A 26,059-nucleotide genomic window follows, 5' to 3' on the forward strand; every position below is an offset into this window, starting at 1 on the left:
ATTTTTTTTTTTTTTTTTTTTTTTTTTTTTTTGTACTAGGGATCAAACTCCAGTCTTGTGAGGCAGGCAGCGGCACCACTAAGCTAAATCCCCAGCCCCTAAACTCAATTTTTTACTTTATGGGGAAAAAAAAAAAGACAAGAGATACAAAGACTATGCTTTGATGTTCACTCCTCCAAGACGGAGGAAATACAGGAGGCAGCCATCACCGACCATGACATTACTGACCAGTCTTATCCCAGATCGAGACTTCCAACTAGGGTAGTGACTGGGACTTTCACAAAGATCTCAAACTCCTAGGTCTCTGATCACTCTGCACTCTGCACTATCTGCTGAGTGAACACATTACCTTGCCAATCATAGTAGACAAATCTCCATTACTCAGAAGAGGATTCTGAGCATCTCCAACTCGAGATGGATCTTTTGTTGCTTTGTCATTGCTGAAAGTTCTCCATTCAGATCCCACATCAATAACTCGGTCACCTAAGAAATATAAGCACACACCTAAATCACCTAGTTATGATGGGATTTACTTAACACTATCTAACACCCAAATCAGCCCCTTTAATTTAGGAACCTAAATAGGGACACCCAGGCACCTGGTTAAATCCTACGTGTCAGGCATTGTCCTGAAGCATTTCTGTGCCCATTTAACACTCTTTAAACATAATTCTTTATATTCTAATTCTTAAGACGAAAATGAATTTGTTAAAAACAGCAGAACAAAGCTATTCATGTGTGATTCAAAAATAAAACAATACCATAGTGATTCAGAACCACATTTTGTATAAAACTTGTGACACTGAGGGAAAACACAAAAAAACTGGTCAGAATGGTATCGATATGACCATGTTTTCATGGGGAATACTTGCATAAAATATGCCTAGGCTTATGTTTCAAAGTAACTATCTGATGGAAAGTATTTTTAGCTACATAACAGATACAGAAAAACATTACATCTACAATTAGTAAGATGCCAGATAGCAGCAGCTTCGTGTCATGTTAAAACACCAGACATAGCTAAATCTGATTACTACTTGGGGAAACAGCTGAATGTCTGGTAATACCTTCAAGTAGACAAGAGATAACACTGAACACTAATGGCATGCTAGTCACTGTGCCCTTTGTTTTTGTTCTCATTAACCCTCACAGCCTTATAAAGCAAGGACCACTTTCATGGTGAGATTATAAAAGAGACTTACTGGTCTAAGATAATACAACTTGACCTGCAATGCACATCTGATTCCACAGTCTGTTCTACACTGCATTTGTAAAACCTTGGCTCTTTCACTGACTTATAAGAATCGTAAAAAGCACAAACCATACCATTTTCATCTTTGTATATATATAACAAGCACACAAGAGACAGGAACGGTAGAAATCATTTACTGAAGCAATTAAAAGAAGTTAGGAAGCTTACAGTCTGTTAATATAATGATTATGAGTGTGATTTGTCATATGCTGCTTAGTCTTGGACAAATTATTTCATTTCTATACCTTTACTTCCTCAGCTTTCCAAATTTCCTCTCCAATAACTTCATAGTTCAAAGACTGTTAAGATTAAATAAACTAAGACACATGTACAGTGCATGAAAAAAGGAGCAGTTCTCAGTAAGTGCTCAATGTTCGCTATTTTCTGGTTTGAAAATAAAATTGGCAGGTATTTTGAATTTCTTCTTCTTGGAGGAGATAAAAAGAGGCATAAAATTTTAATCAGCATATTAGGTTTTAAAAGTATCCAAGTGCTCTGCTGTAGATATTTATGAGTAGGACAGTAGAGGAGAACAGAAGGAATGGGAGGATCTCATGAAGATCATGCTAAATCTTTTAAATTACTTTAAATGGCACATTAATTAAAATTCTCATAAACAATACAGTGATCATAATCTAATCTGAGTGACAGGTTTAAAGCAAATAAATGTATAACAGAATGATTCATTCCTGAAGCTTTTGAAAAAAATCTCATTTTCTTTGAACTGCGAAATCACCCGGAAATAACCAGATGATCACCTGGACCATCACTGTCCACATGACAATGGGCCGAGACTGAGAAGTGTGCTCATCTGGTGTCCTGTATGCAGTGACAACAGCCAGGGAAAATGGAAGAAGGGAGAGCAGTCACAGGGCAGGCTTGGCACATCAGACCAGGCAGGTGGCTCAAAGTCAGGACAAAATGGTTAAGTAGGTGCGAGTGTCACAGATTTGTTTTTCTTTTGTCATAAATAACAAACATGAGAAGCAATTCTAATTATATAAATTAGATTTTAAAAACTTACCTAAATGCATCATAAAGTCTATTGGTGTATACTGAAGCCTTACTACAATAATCATCAACAAGCCCATGTCTCAGAGAAGTCACACAAAGAGGCATGCACTAATTAAAATGATACTGTGGTGTCCCTATATATTTATGTTTTCACAGGGAAAGAGGCAAATTTTTCCTATTTAGAAAAACAAAAACACAAACATATACCAGACAAAATTACTGTGCCCTTCAAACCTAGAGTTACTAATTTCAGAATATTTTAAAATACCCAAATGTCATCCATCTACTGTATTTTCAAGTAACATAAATGAAGGTATTAAGAAAATAAATTAAAAGATAGGTAAATATATACACATCTTTTAAGTCTTTCTAGAAGTTTAAAGATAAAGCATTAGTGAGCAAAGATGTGTCATTTCATAGCATTTTTTTCTTTTGGCCTCAAAGTACCTTACCATGAGTTTCTTATACAGCTTGCTTTATACTACCTTTAAAAAAGACCAAATGGATTTAAAAATAATAAACTAGCTTAGTATAATATAAATAGAAAGCCCAGCGCTGGGTAGTGATGTAATTTTTCCACATAGATGGGAATGATCTAAATGACTCATTCAAGAATCTGTGGTTTATGCTAAGAACTATCCCCACTTTTATACGTAACTGCTCAAAACAGCATTTATAAGGAATAAAATTTCCAAAATAACTCAGATAGTACACCATGAAACTACAACTAGTCCAGCAGATTATGTGCATGAGTAATGAGAAATAAGAGGACTATTCATAAAAAAAATTTTTGAATACGTAAATGATTTTCATTTAGAGAAATCTAAATGAGGTATTTTTAAAATCTGCTGTGAAGAAAACTGCAAAACAGAATCTTTTCAAGGGATAAATGATACAAAACAGCCAACACATTTGGATATAGTCAACCTTTGACAAGGAAGAGGCCTGTTTATAATCAACCTTTGATAGGAAAAATCCTGCCAATTAAGCAAACACATATACACAAAACCACACATGTCCTAAAATATTCTAGAAACAGAAACATGCCAACTTTTACTGGTTCCCTTCTATACTAGATGCTGAGTTTTATATAATTAACATGAGCTACAAAATCTATGTAATAGAATTTATGGTAGTTCAAATAATAGCACCATAAATATCATTATTCCCTCCATCTACAGATATGGTCTCTAACATTTTTAATCAGGTTTCCATCCAGAAGAGTAATCATGTACAATATTTATATTTAGGTAATACACACATGTTTAACTCTCAATCCATAGAGTATTATCTGACATTTTACCTAAATATTCAGAGAATAACTGACAAAATCACCCATAACAGTTTAAAGTAGTTCAATCACTTTCGTACCTATCCCAGGACTGGCAATTCCCTTCTTTAAGTATCTATCTATGAGAAGCTAATGCAAGAATGTTTGGAGCTGTAATATTCACATTAGCTTAAAATCAGTTAACCTCAAGGTTCATCAACAGGAAAATGAACTAAAGAAACATCTCTCAGTAACCACAGTTATTTGTAGGTAATTATTCTTCTAATATTTCTGTATTAGGACAAATTATGGTAGAAAAACAGTATCAAAAGCATCATTATGGGAGCCAGGGTTTTAGCTCAATGCTTCCACCACCAGCCTTGTAAGCACAAGGTCCCAAGTTCGATCCCCAGTACCAACATTACTTAAAATTCTATTTCTCGTTCATACTGCACATTTACAGAGGGGCACAGAGAAGACTATCTGTGCCACTTTACTCTAGGTGGTGGAATTTCTACTGCCTGAGATATCACCAATTCCCACAGTATGGGGGAGGGTGTGATAAATCATGCACCAATTCTGGTTTCTGAACAAGAGTGATATTCACATTTCCACCACATGCCACTGACCAGAGCTACTCAAGGGCTCATGCTTAAAGGGGGCAGAGACACACAAAAGTACCATGTACACCACAGGAATAGAACTAAAACTACCAGTGAGAGTCATTAGTGTAGTTCCATGTGACAATGAGAAGGCAGAATTCACAATGTATTTTGGGGAATTAATATATAAACTCATAAAAAAGAATATTTTATGATATCCTTTTCATACAAAGAAATCTGCCAATATGACTTTAGGTTCTGAAAGCAACCTCTCTAGTGGTTGATTGTAAGTATTTTCATTAATAAATGAATTTTAATAAAAATATTTTTTCGAGACAGGGTCTCACAATGTAGTTCAGACTGCCCAGAATTCACTATGTAGCCCAGGTTAGTCTCGAACTCACAGCAATCTCTGTGTTGCCAAGGCTGGCCTCAAACTCATAATCCTTCTCCTCAGCCTCCCGAGTGCTGAGATTACAGGCGTGCACCACCATGCCTGGCTTAATAAAAATTGTAAAATGCTGAAAGGATACATTCTCCAATGCTGTAGGATTCCTATTTTGTAATCTTGGTATCTCTGGGCAGGGATAAAATTCTCATCTATTGTACCTTTAACATAACCTTAGTCACCTGGATCTCCAAGAACAAGTTGAGTATTTCTTACTGAAAAATCCAAAATGCTCCAAAATCTAAGGTTTTCAGTAATTACCAAATATTCCAAAGTCTGAAAAATTCCCAAACCAGAACATGTGGTTCCAACCACTCAGATAAGGGATCATGCTTTCTATATGATGTGAATGTGTCTAGTTTTTTTTTGTCTTATAGAATAAATCTAATTGGTATCTAAAATAGTTTTATTGTACTGGGTCTCCTTGTGCTATCTTTTTTTTAATCACATTTAACAAATATGATAAAAGTTAGGGGTGGTGGCGCACACCTGTAATCCCAGCTACTCAGGCGGCTGAAGTAGAAGGATTATGAGTTTGAGGCCAGCCTTGGCAACAGAGACCTTGTCTCAAAAAAAAAAAAGTTCAGCCAGGCATAGCTGTGCACAACCTGTGATCCCAGCACTCTGGGAGGATGAAGTAGGATTATCAAAGGTTTGAGCCAAGCCTTGGCAATTCAGTGAGATCCGGTCTAAAAAATAATGAAAAGGGCCAGGGACATACTCTGGGTTCAATTCTAGTACCACAAAAAATAAATAAATTTCTAAAACTCTTTCTTAGTAATTAAACTATGCCAGGTGTGGAATTTCTCACAAAGTCCACAGGATCACTGCAGTTTGTATTCAGAAGCCAGTAGTAGTAGCAATGTCTGAAAATCTTCCCATCCACTGTCATTCACCTGTACCTGCAATCTCTCCGGGTACTAGTATCCTACCTGGCAGGTAACAGAGAGCCAAACAGTATAAATTCCAATACAATTTCAGAAGTTTCTTAGAAATGCTATAGGTATGGTTGCTGTAATCAAAGGAAAATAATGGTAATCTAAGAATATTCTAGTGTTAACAGCCCACACATAATAGTTCTAAACCAGTGTAACCCATGTTCTTTCTGATGTAGCATCTTCATTATGGCTTGCATTTTGTAGCACAGACAATCACTGATAGTTCCCTGTATCACAGCTACCTCTTAGTAACTAGAAAGGAGAAAAAAGGAGGGTACATTTGCTCTAAGGGCAGGACCCTGCCCCTGCCACACACCCACACCCACACCCACACCCTGTCTTGGCACTAAGTTACATCCCCAGCCCTTCTGTAATCTTTTATTTTGAGGCAATATCTCACTACATCACTAACTTGTCATGGCTGTGCTCCTCCTGCCTCTGCCTCTCAGAGAACTTAGATTATAGGTGCAAACCTACTCTACATTTCTACTTACAACCCACCGATTAGAATTTAGTCATATGGCTATACCTACCTACAAAGAAAGAATACTTAACTTATAAGGAAAGCTAGGAAATCCTGGGCAGCCGCAAGCTCTGTTAAATCTCAGGGACTCTACCACTAAAGGAATAAGGGGAGAATGCATATTAAGAAGCAATGAGCAAGGGCCAGGAATTTAGCTCAGTGGTTTTGCCACCTGCCTCACAAACACAGGGGCCTGAGTTTTACCCCCAGTACTGGGAGGGTGGGGGGGGAAGCAGTCTCTTCTACAATGAACATGTGTGTGTGTGTGTGTGTGTGTGTGTGTGTAGAAAACTAATAAAAACAAGTCTTCTGTCTTAATACCGGAAACAGTCTCTTCTACATTGAACAACGTGTGTGTGTGTGTGTGTGTGTGTGTGTGTAAAACTAATAAAAACAAGTCTTCTGTCTTAATACCGGAAACAGAATGCAAAGAAAAGCTAACCTTTAATCTCCTTACCAGCTACAAAACTGCAAATTCAGTCAAAAGTATTTCGCAGGACAATATTTTAATCCAGAATGGTTTAAACTAGCAATCTTACTAATACAAGGGAAAACAACACAACACAGTCAAAAAACAAATTTGTGGTGTGATTTTCTAGCTTGACCTAGACTCAATATTTTTGTTCTCTATTCTTATTTTAACTTGTAAAGGAACTGCCCAGAATTTCAATTTTTTCTGCCACCTTACTGGAAACTGATCTGAAATACTTTAGTACACCCTCGTATAGAGAACTCTTAAGAAGTTTTACAACAATGTCCTCAAATTATCTGTTTTCACAGGCTAGATTTATCGAAAACCCATTTAGTTTAAAAATACATTTTTTTTCAAAATGTGTTGTTTAAAAGCCTAAGAATTGGGCTGGGGATTTAGCTCAGTGGTGCTTAACACAAGGTCCTGAGTTCGATAGCAGTATTAAAAAAAAAAAAAGTCCAAGAATCATAATTTTTAGTTAACAGTTAAAAAAAAAGCTTTGGCAACATGTTTAAGGTAACATCATGTACTAGTAAGTCTAATGCTGAAAATGAAATGCATCTCTGGTTTCCACTGTCAACCAATCTTTCAACCACTCCTTCTCATTAAATTCCAAACAATCCTGATTTTCAGTTCTGGGTCAATATATGTTCTTGGGCTGGGGATTTATTTAGCTCAGTGGTGCTCTGCTTGCCTGGCAAGCACAAGTTCCTGAGTTGATCCCTGATATCAGAAACAAACAAGTATGTTCTTATCAGAAACTGCATTAAAGACAATTTGAATAGAACTTTGATTAGTAGATACTTAATGTTTAGAGCCTTCAAAAGAACAAACAGAAAACTGCACAAGTTATCGGTGCAATCATTTGGAAAGCACTTTCTAGGGGGAAACACTTTATGAGGAGTTTCATTCGTGTGTCCGAGGACATCTCACTTTCTCAGATGCAGGCAGGTCTGCATGGCAGTGAGCTGAACAGTGGAAGCTCTAGCTTCATCACCTGACCTCTGCCACAACACACAGTCTTTGATATACATACTTTTCAGGCCTCTAGCCTGTGTCACAGGTTTCTTTTTCTCTCTACTTGAGATGACTTTCCCTCTGGGAATTCTTAAAGATCATGCTTCACTGAAAATACAAGAGTGATTTCCCCAGAAAGTCGTCACTTCCTTTTGTTTTCAGCATCCACACAAGACCTGTAATAAACCTGTTACCACTAAGGCCGGCTTCCCTCTCAGTGACCAGCATAGTGATCACCACAGACATGAAGTAGAAAGACCAAAATGCTTAAGTCCTACAGACCTAGATATATATGGCTGTCATTTAGTAGATGAGAAATCTCCCCCTACCCAAGCACCACCATATTTGAAATCTTGAGCTAATTATGTAAGTACTGTGCACCTCAGTTTCTCCTTCTGTAAAGTGGAAATTATCTAAAAGAGCAGTACATAAATAGAACAGGGCATGGTGGCACATGCCTCTAATCCCAGTACTCTGAAGTCTGAGGCAGGAGGACTGCTGCAAATTTGAGGCCACCTGAGCTACGCAATGAGTTCAAGTCCAGTCTGAACTACCCAGCAATATCCTGTCTAAAAATCCAAAACCAAGGCCAGAGATTTAGCTCAGTGGTTCCGCCACCTACCTTGAAAGCACAAGGGCCTGAGTTTGGTCCCCAATACAAAAAACAAAACAAACAAAAAAACAAGCAAGCAAACAAACAGAAAAAACTCTAGTAAAACCAGCATTTTCTTTTTTTTGAATTTTAAACTAGCATTTTCTTATTGCATAAGAAACAATTTCAACCAACTTAAAAATTCTAAATTACATAAGACTGTATCTGAAAAACTATAATGGATGCCAAATTAAGAATCTGAGAATACAAATAGGCCTTCCTTTGAAAAGTAACTCAGCCACAGTACATTAAACCCAGGATTTTCCCTTTAGGAAACAGTATTAATGCTAACTTACAGATGGTAATCCAGGAACCTTCAAAATACAGTCAGAACATTAAATATTCTAGACCAGAACAATCACTCAAATACATGCTGAAACAGGAATGGCACCTCAGACTCAGAATAAACTTTTGTCGGGGGGTGGGGGTGTGAACCCAGGGTTTCTGCACTGAGCTACATAAATTTATTTTTATTTTGAGACAAGTTCTTGGCTTGGACTTACGATCCTCTTGTCTTAGTCTGCCAAAGTGCTGAGATTATAGGTGTGTGCCACCATATGCAGCCTTTACCTTTCTAAAAAGAAGCAAGTTTAAGAAACCAGGAACACTGGTGTCCTGAAAATGTGGTATCTATGGAATATCATGCTAAAATTACACATCTTACATATTATTTCATTTGAATCTTAACAATTCTGAGTTTTGGGGGGAAGAAAGGGAGAATTTTTTTTTTTTTACAGACTGCATTACTTGACTATAGTTACATTAACTTGTAAAGTCTAGAGCTGTGGTGGCAAACATTTGGTATATGTGCCACACAGGCCGTTTATTACCACTGAAAGTGCTAAAAGGCTCACCCATTGCTGGCTAGAGTCTGTCTCCTGGCTATAGCAGGAGGAAGTAGACAGAAGATGTAGAAAAGCTAGCAGTCTCGGGCTAGAGACTGAGCTAAACCTAGAGACACACAGATGATCTCAAAGAATGTGGTAATTTATACAGTTAATAGAGATCTGTGTTCTTTTTATGTTACCAGTGTATGACCTACATTACAACTCTAGAGTTCTTTTTAAACACATTCCGAGCTAACGCTTTTGGCGGGGGATAGTGGGGATCGAACTCAGGACCTCGCAATTAATTGCAAGGCAGGCGGGGGCACCACAGAGCTAAATTCCTGGCCCTCCCAGCTAATTCTTAATGTACATTCATGAATTCATGTTTCAACAACACTGTGAATAAACAGTACTAAGAATGAATTTAAAAAGGAGAGGTCAAATTGGCATGTTTCTTTTTTTTTTCAAACCAACCCATTTTCCTGTATTTTCTTTACATTGCTTTTAAGAACAATGAAAGAACTTAAATTTAAATGGTACGCAAAAGAATAGCACTCACTAGAATGATACTACTGGTTTTAAGCAACTATTCACTGTGAAATCCTAATGAATAAAATTCATGACAACCAATTTTTTTTTCCTGGCAGTACTCAGAATCAAACAGACAACCTCACACACACTACCACTGACAGCACCCCCAACCACAATTTCATATTTCAACAGCTACTACAGGAGCTTACTCAGCTAACACTGTTGATTATAAATTAATGTTTAAGCAATGAGCACGATCAAATTTATAAGCTAAATATGATTATGCTGCCACCTACTGTCCAAATTTAAAATGACACAATCACACTGATGAAAAACCCCACAGAGAACAGTGCTATTAGAATCAGTGATTTTGTGGTGGGAATAATAAAGCTTTCTTCATTGGGGGGGGGGGTACCGGGGATTAAACTCGTGTCCTTGCGCTTGCAAGGGAGACCACCGAACCACTGAGCTAAATCCCCAGCTATAAAGCTTTCTTTAAAAACTGACCCTGTTTAAAGTCACCACCAGTATGCACCATAAAGATCAAAGGAAAAGTGAACCAGATCCTGCTGCTGGGCACAGTGACACACACCTATCCCAGCACTCAGGAGGCTGAGGCAGGAGGATCAATCGCTGTATGACTGTCAGATTGGGTAGCTTGTACCACTGGTGGTATAAATGATCTAATTATTTTTATAAGTCTTTTTACTAATTAAATTTAAGTCAGAGTCATGCAGCACAGAGACACATGAAATTACGGTCTCATTAAGAAGGTGTTTTAAGACTACCTGAACTATATAGTGGGATCTTGCCCCCCCAAAAAAAAACAACAAAAAAAGCTAAATCATAACACTGTGTTTAAAATAAAAATCTTTTGGTTCTAACAGAAGAGGAAAGTCAATTAAGTAACAACTACATGTTGAATCATTATTAAGGTAGCATTTTAAAAGCTACAAAAAATTGGGAACAAGTCACAGGAGAAATCAAATATTGCACAGCTGTCTGAATACCGGGGGCAACATCAACTAACAAGCAGCAGTAAATGTGGGGCAAACTATTTTCTAAAGATAGCTGCAAATCTCTCATTCACACATTCTGCAACATGACATGTCCCTCACATATGGAGGTGTAGCTTATTTCTCCAACCCCTTCAATCTAGGTAGGTCCTATGACTGCACTGACCAGCTGAATACAAAAGTGACACTGTTCCAGTTTAAGCTCTCTCAAAACACGTCAGATATTTCTCTTGGAAATCAACCATGACATATGACTGCTCTGAGATGACAGGGAACCCTGGAAGGTGACAGACTCGTGTGGAGACCAAGGAGCACAGAAGTACAAGAAATAGAAGAGAAAAATGTCCTTCTCAGTGTGTATAACCCAGCAACATTGTCCAGAAGTACATGCGATAAAAACAAACCACTGATGGAAGACTCATTCACTGCTCCCAGTGAGCCCTGACCCATCTTTTCTTAAAAAAAATTAACATATACAGATACTCTTACTTAAAACTAATAGGGGCTTCTGCGGTCTTGTCAATTCGCAACTTTTAAAATTTTGTTTTCTCTGAAACAAGGTCTTGGTATACAGGTCAGAGTACTGGGATTACAAATTTGCCTTTTGCAACTTTAACATACAATTTTTTTTTTTTAACAATGCAGGTATTCCTGAAACAGCAGCAGGAACCAGGAGGCCCAGAAAAAGCATTCACGAGATCTAGCTTTGCTGCCTACACCCTTTCCCACACCCTCAAACCCTACAAAGAACCCAATCTCTCACCCTGACAGCCTGCAGCCTTCTAGGAAACTAACTTCTGCCTCCTTGACAGTGTACTCTGATCTGAAAAAACTCTTATCTTTACCACCTACTTCACTGGCCTCTCCATATCACGGTACTATAGTAATGGATCCTTTAGATGCAGGCCATGCCAACTGCCCAAATGAGTCCTTCCCAAATTACTGAGCAATAGGGAATTCAATGCCAGCTGAGCTACACAGAGTTCAAGGTTAGCCTGAACTGAAACTGCATAATGAAACCCTGTCTCAAAAACAAACAAACAAACAGAAAGGTCTGGTATCAGAAAGACGTGTTTGGAAAGAAGTTCAGTCCTTTCCTGGTTCTGCAGCCCTGAGAAAGGCCTTTCTCCTCTCTGAACTTCAGGGTCCTCATGTGAGATGTAGAACTGCTAATACCTGTGACACAGACAAGGACATCAACACGTGCAAAGATATGCTCAAGACCTCACAAGTTGGTTATGACAACCTGATCAAGATCTGTGGTCTGGAGATGGCAGGGGGTGAATAGCAGAGAAACAGCCTCTCTGAGGTCTGGTGTCCAGATGTTGGAAAACAGCAATGTGAGGAAGACACACTGAAGGAGGGAACCCAGGAAGGATCTGAAGCGAGAACTGAGGCCTACAGGAAGAGTAAGGAGACGTCAAAGAAGGATGTGGCAAGTGGCACTTTTTCCTTGAGTACTGACACTGCATGGGAAGGCTGGCTTAAACCCACAGACACACAGTGACTACTGGCAACCCTAGAGGCCTCCATGAAGAGTTGCATCAGTGGAATGGAGCAGTGGACAAAGCAGACTGCAGAAGCTGGTGAGTTATTTGGATTCAAATGTACCCAGGAGAGGGAGACTGGCCAGTCACCATCCTGAAGAGGGGCCAACTGAGCTCACAACTCAGAGCAGAGGGCTCACTCCAAGTTCAAGTCGGCAAGAGGTCAAGGAACCAAGTTCAAGCCAGAAGGTGGCACACAGAATATTACAGGCTGAACAAATCAGGTTCCAGCCTCACAGCCATCACTGACCTTCAGAACTAAAGGTATGAGCTTGCTGTAAATCCACTACACCACTGTAAATCTAAGGCTGACTGTTGGGATTAATCAACACAGATCTGGACTCCATGTGCCCAATTTGTCTACCAGTGAAAGCAGAGAAAAACCTTGAAGTAGACATTTTTTTTTCTTTTGTGTGGGTTTGGGGGACAGGGTGCTGGGATCGAACTCAGGACCTCACACTTGCAAGGCAGGTGGCAGCACCACTAAGCTAAATCCCTGGCCCTATTTGTTCTCATTTTTATGAAAGTATGAACATCATTTCTAGTTTTACTGTTGTTGCTGTTTTGTTCTTTATTTATTCCTTCTCTTACCTCCTATCTTCATCAATTTCCTAAAGCTTACATAATCTTCCACTGTCCTCCAGCCTTACTTTTGCACTCTTCCTCTTCTACTATTTCTCAATTTTTTCCCCCTAAACTCTTAAATCTTTTCCTCTAAAGGTATAGGCACCATTATCAAGGGCATATTTATTGTACACAGTTTTCTGGTTTTAGATTTTGTTATATAACCACAAATCTAGTCATATGGTTAAAAGTGGTAAATTAATAGTTAACAGTCTGTCATTTTCTAGTTTGTGTTGGATGCCGCTGTTAGTGCTGATGGCATAACTTTAGCCAATGTATCATAATTATTCTAAACAGTTCTTCCTGATATTCCAAGACTAAGACTAACAGTCATAAACAATACAATAGGCCAGTGCCAAAAAAACAGAGACTAGGCCAAATGGGTGGCAACTTCTCATTCCCAATAAATTGAAGAAGCAGGATCTTGAAACAGACTCAAAACTCAAAAGCCAGCTACACGTAGAAGATATCTTTGAGTAGTCATTACTAAGGGTTCTCAATACTAGCAATAAATACTTGCCATATGCAATTTGCAAGCATCAACTCAGGAATTAAAGTAAAAAGAAAAAGAAAATAACAAAGACATTTAAAGCAAGATGCAACCTCAAACTTCCAGCTAACCAAAGGCAAAACCAGGGGGCAATAAGGTGGAACATTTCAAAACCCACCCACTCAGACTCTCTGAAGTGGTCACTGTAGAAGTAAAAAGGCAGATGAATGAGTCTCTAGAAAAAAAAAATCAAATCAGTTTCCCACATAACTATAGAAATGGTGACCATAATGAAAGACATGGTTAGTGACTCCAGCAGATGGAGAGGGGAGAGGGGAGAAGGGAGAGGGAAGCTTGAGAAAATGATGGAAACCATGAACACCCAACATAGGAAATAGAATTCAGGAAACAGATTCAAATAGCCAGGAAACTGAAAATTCCACTGGAATTACAAGCAGCAGAATGAGCCAATGAGAGGACAGAATATCAGATATAGAAGACAGGATTCTGGTTAGTGAGCATGAAAAGAAAGATTTCTTGGGCCGGGGATTTAGCTCAGCGATTCCACCACCTGCCTTACAAGCGCAAGGACCCGAGTTCGATCCCTGGTACAAAAAAAAAAAAAAGAAAGAAAGATTTCTTAAAAACAACAAGAAACCAAGAAAAATCAACCTAACAGCTAGATGATGCAAAGAACAATAGCATAAGATTGATGAGTGTCAATGTAAAAGCAAGGGATAATATAAATGACATAAAAAAACCTTCACAAAAGTAATGGCACAGGGCCGGGGATTTAGTTCAATGGTTCTGCTGTCTGCCTTGCAAGCACAAAGTCCCGAGTTTGATCCCTGGTAGCAAAAAAAAAAAAGAAGAAGAAGAAGAAATGGCAGAAACCTGACATACAGGTAAGTAAGCCATGTAAAACTCCAATTAGCTATGATTAAAAAAAAAAAATACTTGATGTATATACTTTGTATGTATATACTTTGATAGTATATAACAGTAAAGATTCAAGAAATTCAACAAAGAACAGACTATTAAATGCTGTTAGAGGAAAGAAACAAATCATCTATAAAGGAAAGCCCATCAGAATCTCAGAACACTTTTCATCACAAGCCCTAAAGTCAAGGAAAAAGCTTAGAATGAAGTATTTCAAGTCCTAAAACCTCCAACGCAGACTGCTGTACCCCACAAAACTATTTTTCAAAATTGATGGAGAATAAGAACTTCTATAAAAAAGAACATGTGAAGAAATTCATGACCACTAAACCAGCCCTCCAAAATGTTCTGAAGGACCTTCTAAGAGATAATAAGGACTATAATTCTATGAACCCCAATAGAATGAATCCACCAGCAAACCCAAACAATTAAACAGAGGAAGAAAAAAAGGGAATCAACAAAAAGAAAATAACGTGACAAGGATAAGTCAATACAAATCAGTTATATCTATTAATGTAAATAATCTCAATTCACCAAAGAAAGAGACTGACACAATGGATGAAAAAGCAAGATCCAATGATGTGCTGCAAAAAAGAAACATATTTAATTCAAAGACAAATTCCTACACAAAAGTGAAAGAATGGAAAACAATATTCCATGTGACAAGAACCCAGAAAAAAACAGGGGTGGCTATTCTATTTGCAGACAAAATGCATTTCAAGCCAAGAACGATTAAGAGAGACAAAGAATGTCACTACATCCTTGTAATGGGGACAATTGAAGAGAAAGAGATAACAATTAACAAATATACATACACAAAACACCAGCACATTCAAATATAAAAAACAAACATCAATGCATATAAAAATCAAATAAGCACTAATACAATTGCAATGGTGCACCTAAATACTCTACTGTCATAAAAAGACCGATCAACTAGACAAAAAAAAAAAAAAAAAAAAAAAAAAAAAAAATCAACCAAGAAATATCAGAACTGAACCAAACTTTTGAACAAATGGACTTCGGAGATGTCTAGAGAATATTCCACCCTGCAACATCAGAATACACATTCTTCTCAGCTGCACATGGGATATTCTCCAAAACAGACCACATACCGGCTCATAATACATGCTTAAGGAATTGAAATTATCCCATGCACAGTATCAGAGTATAGTGCAATAAAATTGTAAATCAATGGCAGAAGAAACCACAAGAACATCATAAACACATGGAAATTAAATAATACCCTCCTGAACAACCAATGGGTCATAGATGAAAGTAACTAAGAAATTAGTTTCTATAATTAAATAATAACTCCAATACAACATACTGGAACTTATGGGACACAATGAAAGTATTCCTATGAGGGCAATTTATAGTGGTGAATTCCCATTTCAGAAAAACAGAGCGAACTCAAATAAACAACCTCATGTTGAATCTTAAGGTTCTAGAAAAAGAAGAGCAAGACAAGTCCAAAACTCATACAAGGGAGAAAACTATAAAGATCAGAGCAGAAATTAATGCAATAGAGACCAAGGAAACAATACAAAGAATGAAGAGTTGGTTCTTTGAAAGATTAAATAAAATTGATAAACCCTAACCAACTTTATCAAAAAAAGAAAAGAAATGACTCAAATCCATACAATCAGGAAAAAGGTGAAATCACAACATCCTGCAGAAATCAAGATCATCAATACCTACTTCAAGAATCTGTATTCTAATAAGATGGAAAAACAGAAGAAATAAAGATTCCTAGATACAAATGAATTACCAAAGCTGAATCAAGAAGATATGAAACTCTAAACAAACCAAAATCGGTCAGTGAAATTGAAAATGTAATTAAAAACCTACCAACAAAGAAAAGCTGGGGCCCTGTTGGATTCACTGCTGAATTCTACAAGAAATTTAGAGAAGACCTAAAGGCAACACCTTTCACAATAGTATTCAAACAAAAAGAAAAAAAAGAAAGAAAGACAGACCTAGGAATCAATCTAACCAAGGAAGTAAAAGACCTTGGAAAACTAACTACAGTACTCCAAAAAAAAGATCAAAGAGGATATCAGAAAATGGAAAGGTGTCCCCTGTTCTTGAACAGAAGAACCAATATAGTGAAAATAGCCATCCTTCCAAAATTGTTATGCAGATTTAACGCAATCTCAATCAAAATACCAATAGCATACCTCACAGAATTAGAGAAAACAATCTGAAAATTCATTTGGAACAAGAAATCTAGATGGCGAAAGCAATTCTGGACAACAAAGGCAAGGCAGGGGGCATCACAATTTCTGACTTAAAATTATACAAAGCTTCTGTGATAAAAACAGAATAGTACTGGGGAAAAAAAAATGCATCTAAGGATCAATGGAACTGATTAGAAGAGGCAGAAACAACTCCAAACATCCTCAGCCACCTTATCTTTGACAAAGGAGCCAAACACCTTCACTGGAAGAAAGCCTCTTTAATAAATGGTGCTGAAAAACTGGGTTTCCATTTGCCAACGATTAAAACCAGACGTACTGTTTATTTATTTTTTGGTACTGGGAATCGAACTCAGGTCCTTGTTCTTGCCAGGCAGATGTTGCATAGCTGAGCTACATCCCCAGACATAGACCCAACATCTTTCCCCTTGCACTAAATTAAAATGGAAATGGATTAACGATCTAAATATTAAAACAGAAACATTAAATCTGTTGGAAGACAAAATAAGTTGATCTCTTAAAGACAATGGTGTAAACAAAGACTTTATGAACAAAACTCTAATTGCACAGGAAATATCACAAAAAATCAACAACTGGAATATAATTTTATTTAAAAGTTTTTGCAGAGCAAAAGAAACTACTGGAGTGAAGAGACAGTCCAATGTGGGAAAAAAATTTTGCCAGCTGTTCTTCAAAGGACTACTATCCAGAACTCAAAAAATCGGATCCCAGGGCCAGGGATTTAGCTCAGTGGTTCTGCCACCTGTCTCACAAGCACAAAGACCTGAGTTCAATGCCCGGTACCAAAAAAAAAACAAAACAAAACAAAACATTGGATCCCACAAATCCAAAAATCAGACCCAATACAAAAACATTAGAAACAGCAAATAAATATATGAAAAACTGCTTAACATCACGGGTCATTCAAAAGCTGAAAACTAAAACAACACTAAGGTTTTATCTCACTCCAGAAAGAATGGCTAATATCAAGAAATCAACCAATAACAAATTCTGGCTGGGCTGTGGGAAAAAAGGAATCCTCTACTGTAGGTGGGAGTGCAGACTGGCGCAACCACTGTGGAAATCAGTGTGGATATTCCTCAAAAAGAGTAAAACTAGAAGTTCCATTCAACCCAACTCTTCCCCTTCTTAGTATAGTCCCAAAAGAATTAAAAGCACCATTATCACAGCAATATATTTACCCCCATGGTTATAGCAGCACAGTTTGTAATAGCTAAATCTTGGAAACAGCCCAAATGCCAATCAACTGATGAATGGAGAAAGAAGATGTAGGATTTTTTATTCAATGGAGTACTACTCTTCCGTAAAGGACAAGCTTGAGACATTTCTAGCTAAATGGATGCACCTTGACATCATACAAGTAAGTGAGATAAATCAATACACATGTTTAAATACTGTATTGTTTCTCTGATGTGAGAAATAAAAAATGGAAATAAGGACCAAAATGTATAATTTATATTGGAAGAAATATAAATATATACATAAATATATACGGAAGAAACATTCAAATGAGAAGGGGCACAAGGGAGGGGTCAGAGGGAAAGGAAAGAAGGGACAAGAAAAGAGAACAAAAGGAAAAAATGGAAATAAAGCTTTGTAAATGAGAAGAGGGATCAAAGGGAGAGGGGAGGGGAATGGGAATCAGAGGCAAGATATATCATGTACAGGTACAAATTTGCTATGATGAATGTTATTATTATGTATATCTAAAATGTACCAATAAACGTTTTGCTTCAAAAAAACTGAGCAATAAAAACACAGGCAAAAAGAGAATGGTTTAATAAGTCTGTAAGTTTTTAAATGGTTTGCTAGGTAACTATGTTGAAACAAAAACTGGTTCCCAAAGTACGATGTTGCTTTAAGAAAAATAAAATCACATGGCTTGAGTTTTGAGACTGGGTGGTGAGCTTCAAGCCTGAGTAAAAACTAGATGTGAGGGCTCACACCTGCAATCCCAGAATCTGAAGGCTGAGACTAGAAGACTGCCATGAGTCTGAGGCCAGCCTAGACTACTCAGCAAGACCCTGTCTCAAAAAATTAACTTTTTGGGGAAGCGGGGGTACCAGGGATTGAACTCAGGACCTTGCGCTTGCAAGGAAGATGCAGTACCACTGAGCTAAATCCCTGGCCCTAACATTAAGGCAGAGGTAGGGGGAGGAGGAGGGGCAGGAAGCTATCAAGATCAGAAAACGGAAAAAAAAAGGCAGTCCATGTAAATATTATTTTATATTATGAATTATTTTCATTAAAAAGGCTGCTGGTGGGTGTTCCTATTCCTAACTCAGTTGAAAAGCAGAAAACATATGGTTGTGAAAATGAAAGTTGCACAGAATCTAGCCTGGAGTCTGACATCAAAGCGTTTTGATGACAATGAGCTGTATTGATTTTCACACACAAATTAATGAAGTACAGGGTTATCCAAAAGCAATTCTGAGAGTTTCAGTTTCTGAAGTTGCCTGGTGATTTAACTGAAGGGTATTCAAAAATGCTTACTTAATAACAATGGCAAAGCTGGGGATTTAGCTCAGTGGAGCTGCACCTGCCTTGAAAGCGCAAGGTCCCAAGCTTGATCCCCAATACCAGAAACAAAAACAATGCCTCCTTCAATAAATACTGTACAATCCAAAAACTTTCAGACAACGTAAAATTTTATGACAAGAACAATCAAATCAAGTACACCAAGATCAGTTACACACTTAGTGGGCTGTAGATTTGCCTAACTTGACTTCTTTCCCTTCTCCTTAGCAGAACAGGTAAATTACTGAATTGAGTCAGTAACAAAAAGCATATACCTTTGAACCAGTGACATGAGGCAAATTCAATTACATACAGAATACTATCTGAATTTATTACGAATTTATGACAATAATACATACACATACATAAGTATATACAGACAAAGGGAGTGTCATTAATATACTGTCGACTTAATATGTTTGACAATATCCTCATTCTAACAGTTTTGTAGCTGGGAGTGGTGGTTCATACTTATCCCAACTCTCCATGAGGCTGAGCCAGGGGATCCTGTTGAGGCTAGCCTGGCCAATTGGTCAAGACATTGTCTCAAAATAAAGAACTCATAAAAAGGGCTGAGGATATAGCTCAGTGTCAAGGCCCTGGGTTCAATCCCCACTACTGTGGGGAAGAAAAAAAAAACCTTTTTAACAGACTTCTCCACCTAACCTTGTTTGGTCATAGAATGGATCCTTCACTTACAAAACACCGAATCACATTTAATCTCATGTAGCCTACTACCTAGTTTTAATTGTCAGTGATATTTTAGTTATCACAGAAGAATCAATTTCTCAACTGGTACAATTATAGAAACAAAATTTAATGGGATTATGTTTTCTAAATTTAGACCTTAAAATTTAACCCACTAGCTTTAGCTGTAAATACTGTCCTTATAATGGTATTCTATACCAATAATACAACAAAACTCAACAAAATATAATTTCCTTAGTTTGGGGGGGGCACAGTGGAAGACATGGAATTGAAACCAGGTCCTCACACATGTTAGGCAAGTGTTTCCCCACTGCGCTACACTTCCAGCACTTTTTATTTTGAGACAAGGTTACCAGGCACAGTAGTGCATGCCTTTAATCCCAGCATGGGGGGCTGGGGCAGGACTGCAAGTTCAAGTCCATCCTGGGCAACTTAAATAATACCCTGTCTCAAAATAAAATACAAAAAGGATGTGGCTCAGTATGAAGATCTTAGGATTAGTCCCCAGTACTACAAACTGAACTGAGACAGGGGCTTGCTGAATTGCCTACTCTGGCCTCAAACTTGCAATCCTCTTGCCTCAGTCTCCCAAGTTAGTGGGATTACAGGTCCGTGCTAACATGCACAGCTCTTCTAGTTTGATATAGCAGAAAAATGCTAGTAAACATCAGGGATACCAAGTACATGAAAGCATATAAGGGCTGGGGCTTTAGCTCAGTGGAGTTGTGCCGGCCTTGCCACCACAAGATCCTGAGTTTGATCTCTGGTAGAAAAAAAAAAAGAAAGCATATAAGCCTTTTGGATTGTATCTTGTCCAACTCAGTTGATTACTCTTACTCAACTACCTTCCTGGTACAGGAGAAGGCTGATGAAGAATTGGAATATATTGTAATGATGTACTTTTGTACTGTTTCTTTTTAAATGGGCATAAAAGGTGAGTCAATAAACTAAAATTATCTTCAACTTTTTTGTCTGTTACCTTCAACTTTATGTCTTTTTCACTCTTATACATTAGCAGCTGTATCTGAATACTCAGTAAGAATTAAAATGCATTAATTTATCTAAAAAGTAAACAAATATTTTTTATAAAGGCCCATAAACAGTAGTAAATACTTTAGGCTTTATGGATCATTAGGAAATTATGTAGGTATTTTCATAAAAGAAAAAATTCACTAATTTCTTATTGATAAATTAAAAATATGAAGCTGGGCATGATGAACTGACTTTGTCTCAAAAAACAAAGAGTACAATTACTGTAATACAGACCTACTAATGCAAAGAACACGATAGAACAAAACAATACTACTGGTGATACTGTCATATACCACTTAAATGGAGTTCAACGTTAGTGTTTCCAGTCCTCAAAATCAATTACAATGTTTACCTGTAAAGTATAGACAAGTATTGATAAGAATAATATAATTTTAGTTGAACATATTTATTTCTTGGAAGACCTTCATAGAATTTTATTATATTCTTCTGATATAGTATTTTCCTATTAACATGTTGCTACATTGCTACGTAACCACCTTCAAGGACAGAGGGAAGCTTCTTAAAAGCACAGCTACTAAACATATTTTGAAATACGAACATTTCCTTTGCACTTATATTCAGGTCTGACAAATACTCTTGAAAATATAGCTCCAATTTAGAAATACATCAGTTGCAAATCTGTATGGTAATGAAAATCTTGTTTTAACTTCTGATAGCCTGGAAGTATACAGAATATACAAAAACTTGACATGTCAAATGACAATAGCTGTTATCAAATTGACAATATGTGTATATTTCACTGACAGTTTTTCCTTGCAATTCTAAGGAGAACTCAACAATACAGTATTAGTTAATAAATACTAGTAAGTCTGCAGCAAAACAATTTGCAAAACCATTCTGTGTTCAACAGAAGACAGTATGAGTCAGAAAGATTTAAGAAAGATTTAAGCCTTAGACCTAACATGAAACAAATAGCAACAAAACTTTACCGCTAAGCCACCAAAATGTTTCTGTGTCTAATAAAAAACTCACAGAACTGATAAATTCACATCAGTGAATGAAGTTCATTACTGTTTTAACAGTACACAACAAATTAAAATGTACAAAATACCTGAATAATGAAATGAATAACCACTGTGTTTAAGCCTTACCTTTTCATAATCTTTGCAAATGTGCCCAAGTCTTTTGCCCCACACATATTTTTACTACCATCACATCTCAGCAGATTTCACTTCATGCTGTAATGTACTTTCATAACCTTTGAACATATTTTCTCCTTTGTTTCATGCAGACAATTTGGAGAGGCTAATTCTGTCACTTCAAACTCAATATTTACTTGAATAAAATAAGCAGTCACAGTAACTTCTATATAGTCACCATGAACAAAGGAAATATACTTAAAGTAATTTGTCTTGATTCTTAACAGACTACTGAATATCCTCAACTCTTCAAGCAACTATTATAAGAAGCTAATAGTCTTAAATTTATTTTCTCTGAACACATTTCTTCAATGGTTGCAATCACATACAAATTAATTAACTCATCATTAGTAAATGGTTTTTCTAGCTTGGCCTACAAATAAACGAATCAGCCTTACTTGCAGCCTTGCTTTTATTCTTGTGAAAAAACTGCTATATTTAAATATCCCACTTTACATTTTTTTCCTGGCCATTGTTTTCCTGAGTTAGGAATAGTGTGTCAAATGTTTAATATGGTAAGGTCTATGTTTACTATAGTCTTTTAGCATTGCTACAGAGTTATAGTATTGCTCCATAATTAACATTATACAGTACTATTTGGTTCAATTATAATTCATTGTACTGTCCCTTAAAAGCATGACATTCAAAGCTGACTTTTCTTGGAGCAGGTGTGGTGGTTTACACCTGTAATCCCACCATTGGGGCAACTAGGTGAGTTCGAGGCCAGCCTGGGCTACTAGTGAGTTCAAATACAGACTGGACTACATAGCAAGACCCTGTCTCTAAAAACCAATCTCCCTCTTCAACAGCATATAAAGTTGACTTCTCTAGTTTTGACATGATGGGCATGATGGGTATGCATGATAATAAAAAATAAATAACATGTCGCAGTAGGCAACATGGGTGGAACTGTTGAGTTAAAACTGTAGTTTTAATCCATCACTACAATCTGTAGTGTGCTGAATAACTGAAGTGATAAGAACACCATATATTTGGTTTCTGTAACAACTAAGTAGCTACTGCAATGCAAATGTGTTCCAATTAAAACTATGGACACTGAAATCCGAATGTGACATTACTGTCCTGTGTCCCAAAGTAAATTATTTTTGTTTTTTGAGATGGGGTCTCACTACATGTAGCCCAAGGCTGGCCTCAAACTCATGGCAATTCTTTTGCCTAAGTTTCCCAAGTGCTGAGACTGCAGGCATGCGCCAGCACACCCAGCACAAGGTACTGTAGTTTTTGGGTTTTTTTCCTATAGTATTCTTTTGATTTCTTTCAACCATTTTAAAAAATGTAAACTGTGCATGGGTGGCATATGCCTATAATCCCAGCTCTCAGGAGGCTGAGGGAGGAGGGCTGGCCTGGATTACGTATTGAGTTTGAGGTCAGCCTGGAATACAAAAACCCTGTCTCAAGACACAAAGAGCTGTTTTTAGCCCAAAGTTCATGTGAAAATAGGTACCAGCTTATAGTTTGCCAGTTCAAAACTGAAATCATTTCAATATGATTTTACTAGAAGGCAGGAGTGTAGGACAGATATTTGGCTCCCATTTAAGACAATGAAGCCAGACTGCCAGGACACCTAAACCTGAGTTTCCTTATCTGTAAAATGAAGATGTTAGTACTGACCTCACAGGTTTATGAGGATAAACTGAGTGCATATGTAAGTCATTTATTTAGAAGAGTAGCTAGTATATGATAAAGATATTAGCTGTTAATGTTATTTACTGAGTAGAATAAAACTGCAAATGCGTGTCAATTCCTATTGGCAACTCTGCATCCTTTAAAACTCCTACTATGTAAGACTAAGGCAAGCCACCTTCTTAGATAGATATTCTTTGAGCAGGACAATTACACAGTACATCATTATCAGTGTTCCTGTAATATTGCCCAGAATCCTATTGGCATTTTTATTCCCCCATAATTCCAACTGTTCAGGATTGGGGACATAGTTCAGTGGTAGTGTGCTTACCTAGCAGGCTCTGGGTTCAATCCTCAGCATCATAAAAAAAATGAAACAAAACCCCAAAGCAATGAATTGCTTTATATTACATGTCAAATGCAGGCTCTAACCCCACCCTAAAAATGATTTTTAAGTGGGTTAGCTCTTCTAAATTTCTTCTGAATATTTAATTTGGTAAGGCACTGGATGAGACTGGTATAGGTAGACTTCTACTACTCTGAAATGCATCATGCTGATCTACTTTCCAAAGTAGACTAAACTTTCAAAAGTGAGATGAATTTGTTCATTATTTAATATGCATTAGTCTCAGCCCCTTAACAACTCGCTTAGTTTTATTTAAGACTAAGGACTCAGCAAGTTACTGTTAGCCATTTCTCTTTCTTTTTGATCAGCTAGAACCCATATAATTAAATACACACTGGATATACAATAAAACATGGTATCTCTAGATGATTTTATTTTTCTCTTAATTTTTTGTTTTATATAAATCACTTGTGGGGTAAAAAATCAAATGTGTTCATTAAAAGAGTTTGGAAAATATACAAAGTATCCTAAGTAGTGCTTTAAATTAAAACCATAATAGCTACTCACCTACAACCAGCCCACATTCAGGACAGATCATATCACCAGCTCTGTAGTCCTCCACTAAAATTGCATCAGGATGGTTTGGACAGGTGACTCTTGGAAGTGCATCCGTACTAAATGAAAAAAACATATATTTTATATCCTCAAAACAAAGATGTAACAAAAGTCTTCTTGGGAAAAATGATTTTGAATACTCTTCCAGTACTGCAGGACTTATTTTCAAAGCAAACATCCCAATCAAATCACTTTATCTTCTAGCTAGGAAGTGGCAGATTCTATCAGAATTTTTATTACAGCACTTACTGTTTTTCAGACATGGAAAATTTCAAAACTTATAGAGAAAATCTTTTCTTAGGAGCCAAGCTACCACGATCTTAAAAAAATCTCGAGTAGTGGTCTCTTCACTAGTTATCAGAATAGCCTGCAGCATTTACATAACTATCTGGTTTGTGCCTTTGCCACCTACTTCTCTAATCAGAGTATAAATTTTAAGTCTGTATATTTCTACTTATTAGGTTAGTAACAGATTTAGGAGATATATATCTCTATATATAGAGATATATATATGAAAATATATGAAAGACTGTTGTTATAACTTTAAAACCTAAAGATTTCATTTGTTAAAACACACTTTAGAAACATTCAAAAAATTGTCTCAGCCAGGCTGAGTGGCACAGGCCTATAGTCAATCCCAGCTACTCAGTAGGCTGAGGCAGGAGAATCACAAATTAAAGACCAGGCAGGCGTGGTGGTACATGCCTATAATTCCAGCACTGGAGAGGCTGAGGCAGGAGGACCACCCCAAGTTCAAGGCCAGCCTGTGCTAAATAATATTAGAGGCCAGCCTGAACCATACAGCAAGACACTGTCACAAAACAAAATGAAAAAACAAAAACAAATTCAGCCGGGCATGTTGGTGCACACTCATAATCCCAGCATTCGGGAGGCTGAGGCAGGAGGATCGCTGTGAGTTCGAGACCAGCCTGGGCTACATAGTGAGTTTCAGATCAGTCTCAACTACATAGTGAGATCCTGTCTCAAAAATTTAAAGGGGGAAAGGACTGAATGGTTGACCAGGTTTGTAGCTTAGTGGTGGATCACTTGCCTAGCACAGGATCAATCCCCATTACCACCAAAAACAAAAAACAGAAACACCCAAAATGCAATAAAGACATCTAATATAAATTTAATAATTACTTCTGGGAGGTATAATCTCATAATCAAAAATGTATGAGACCACTGAAAATTAGCCCTTTTAAAAAAACGAAGTAATAAAGCCAGGTGCAGTGGCGCAAACCTGTAATCCCAGCACTTACTCAACAGGCTGAGGCAGGATGGCAATGAGTTCAAGGCCAGCCTGAACTACACAGGGAGACCCTGACTCCAAAAACAAACAACAATAAAAAATTTAAAGTAACACAGTAAGTGATTATTTTGTGGCCATCAAACATACATCTAAAAGACAAAAACAACAGGTTAAATTTCTCATTGTAGCAAATATACTCAAAATGTTAATTATCAATGCAGAAGGTGTGGACAACTGAAAAAATCATCCATAGTCTTCAAATTTGTATAATCATATTAACCGGAGCATGTCTTGGGTCTTCTCACTGGGAAAACAGGTGGAGACTGCTTTATACTTATCCCAAGAATTTCTGTTAGGAAAATGGTTAATAAAATTAAGCAATAAGTATAAATTATGACAAACGT

At 37.1% G+C, this 26,059-nt stretch overlaps 1 protein-coding gene across 1 annotated transcript in view; it reads right to left on the reverse strand.

Annotated features, from left to right (window-relative positions):
• Gtf2b (general transcription factor IIB) overlaps positions 1-26,059 on the reverse strand; it is a 37,560-nt gene that overhangs the window by 6,211 nt on the left and 5,290 nt on the right. The window contains exons 2-3 of the mRNA XM_010636669.3: positions 24,356-24,462; positions 350-483 (exon numbers count right to left, since the gene is read on the reverse strand). Of these exons, the coding sequence (XP_010634971.1) occupies positions 350-483; positions 24,356-24,462 (241 nt within the window). The remainder of the gene's footprint in view (positions 1-349; positions 484-24,355; positions 24,463-26,059) is intronic.

The sequence above is a fragment of the Fukomys damarensis genome, unplaced genomic scaffold, assembly GCF_012274545.1.
Source record: "Fukomys damarensis isolate Sample0158 unplaced genomic scaffold, DMR_v1.0_HiC HiC_scaffold_33, whole genome shotgun sequence".
NCBI lineage: Eukaryota > Metazoa > Chordata > Mammalia > Rodentia > Bathyergidae > Fukomys > Fukomys damarensis.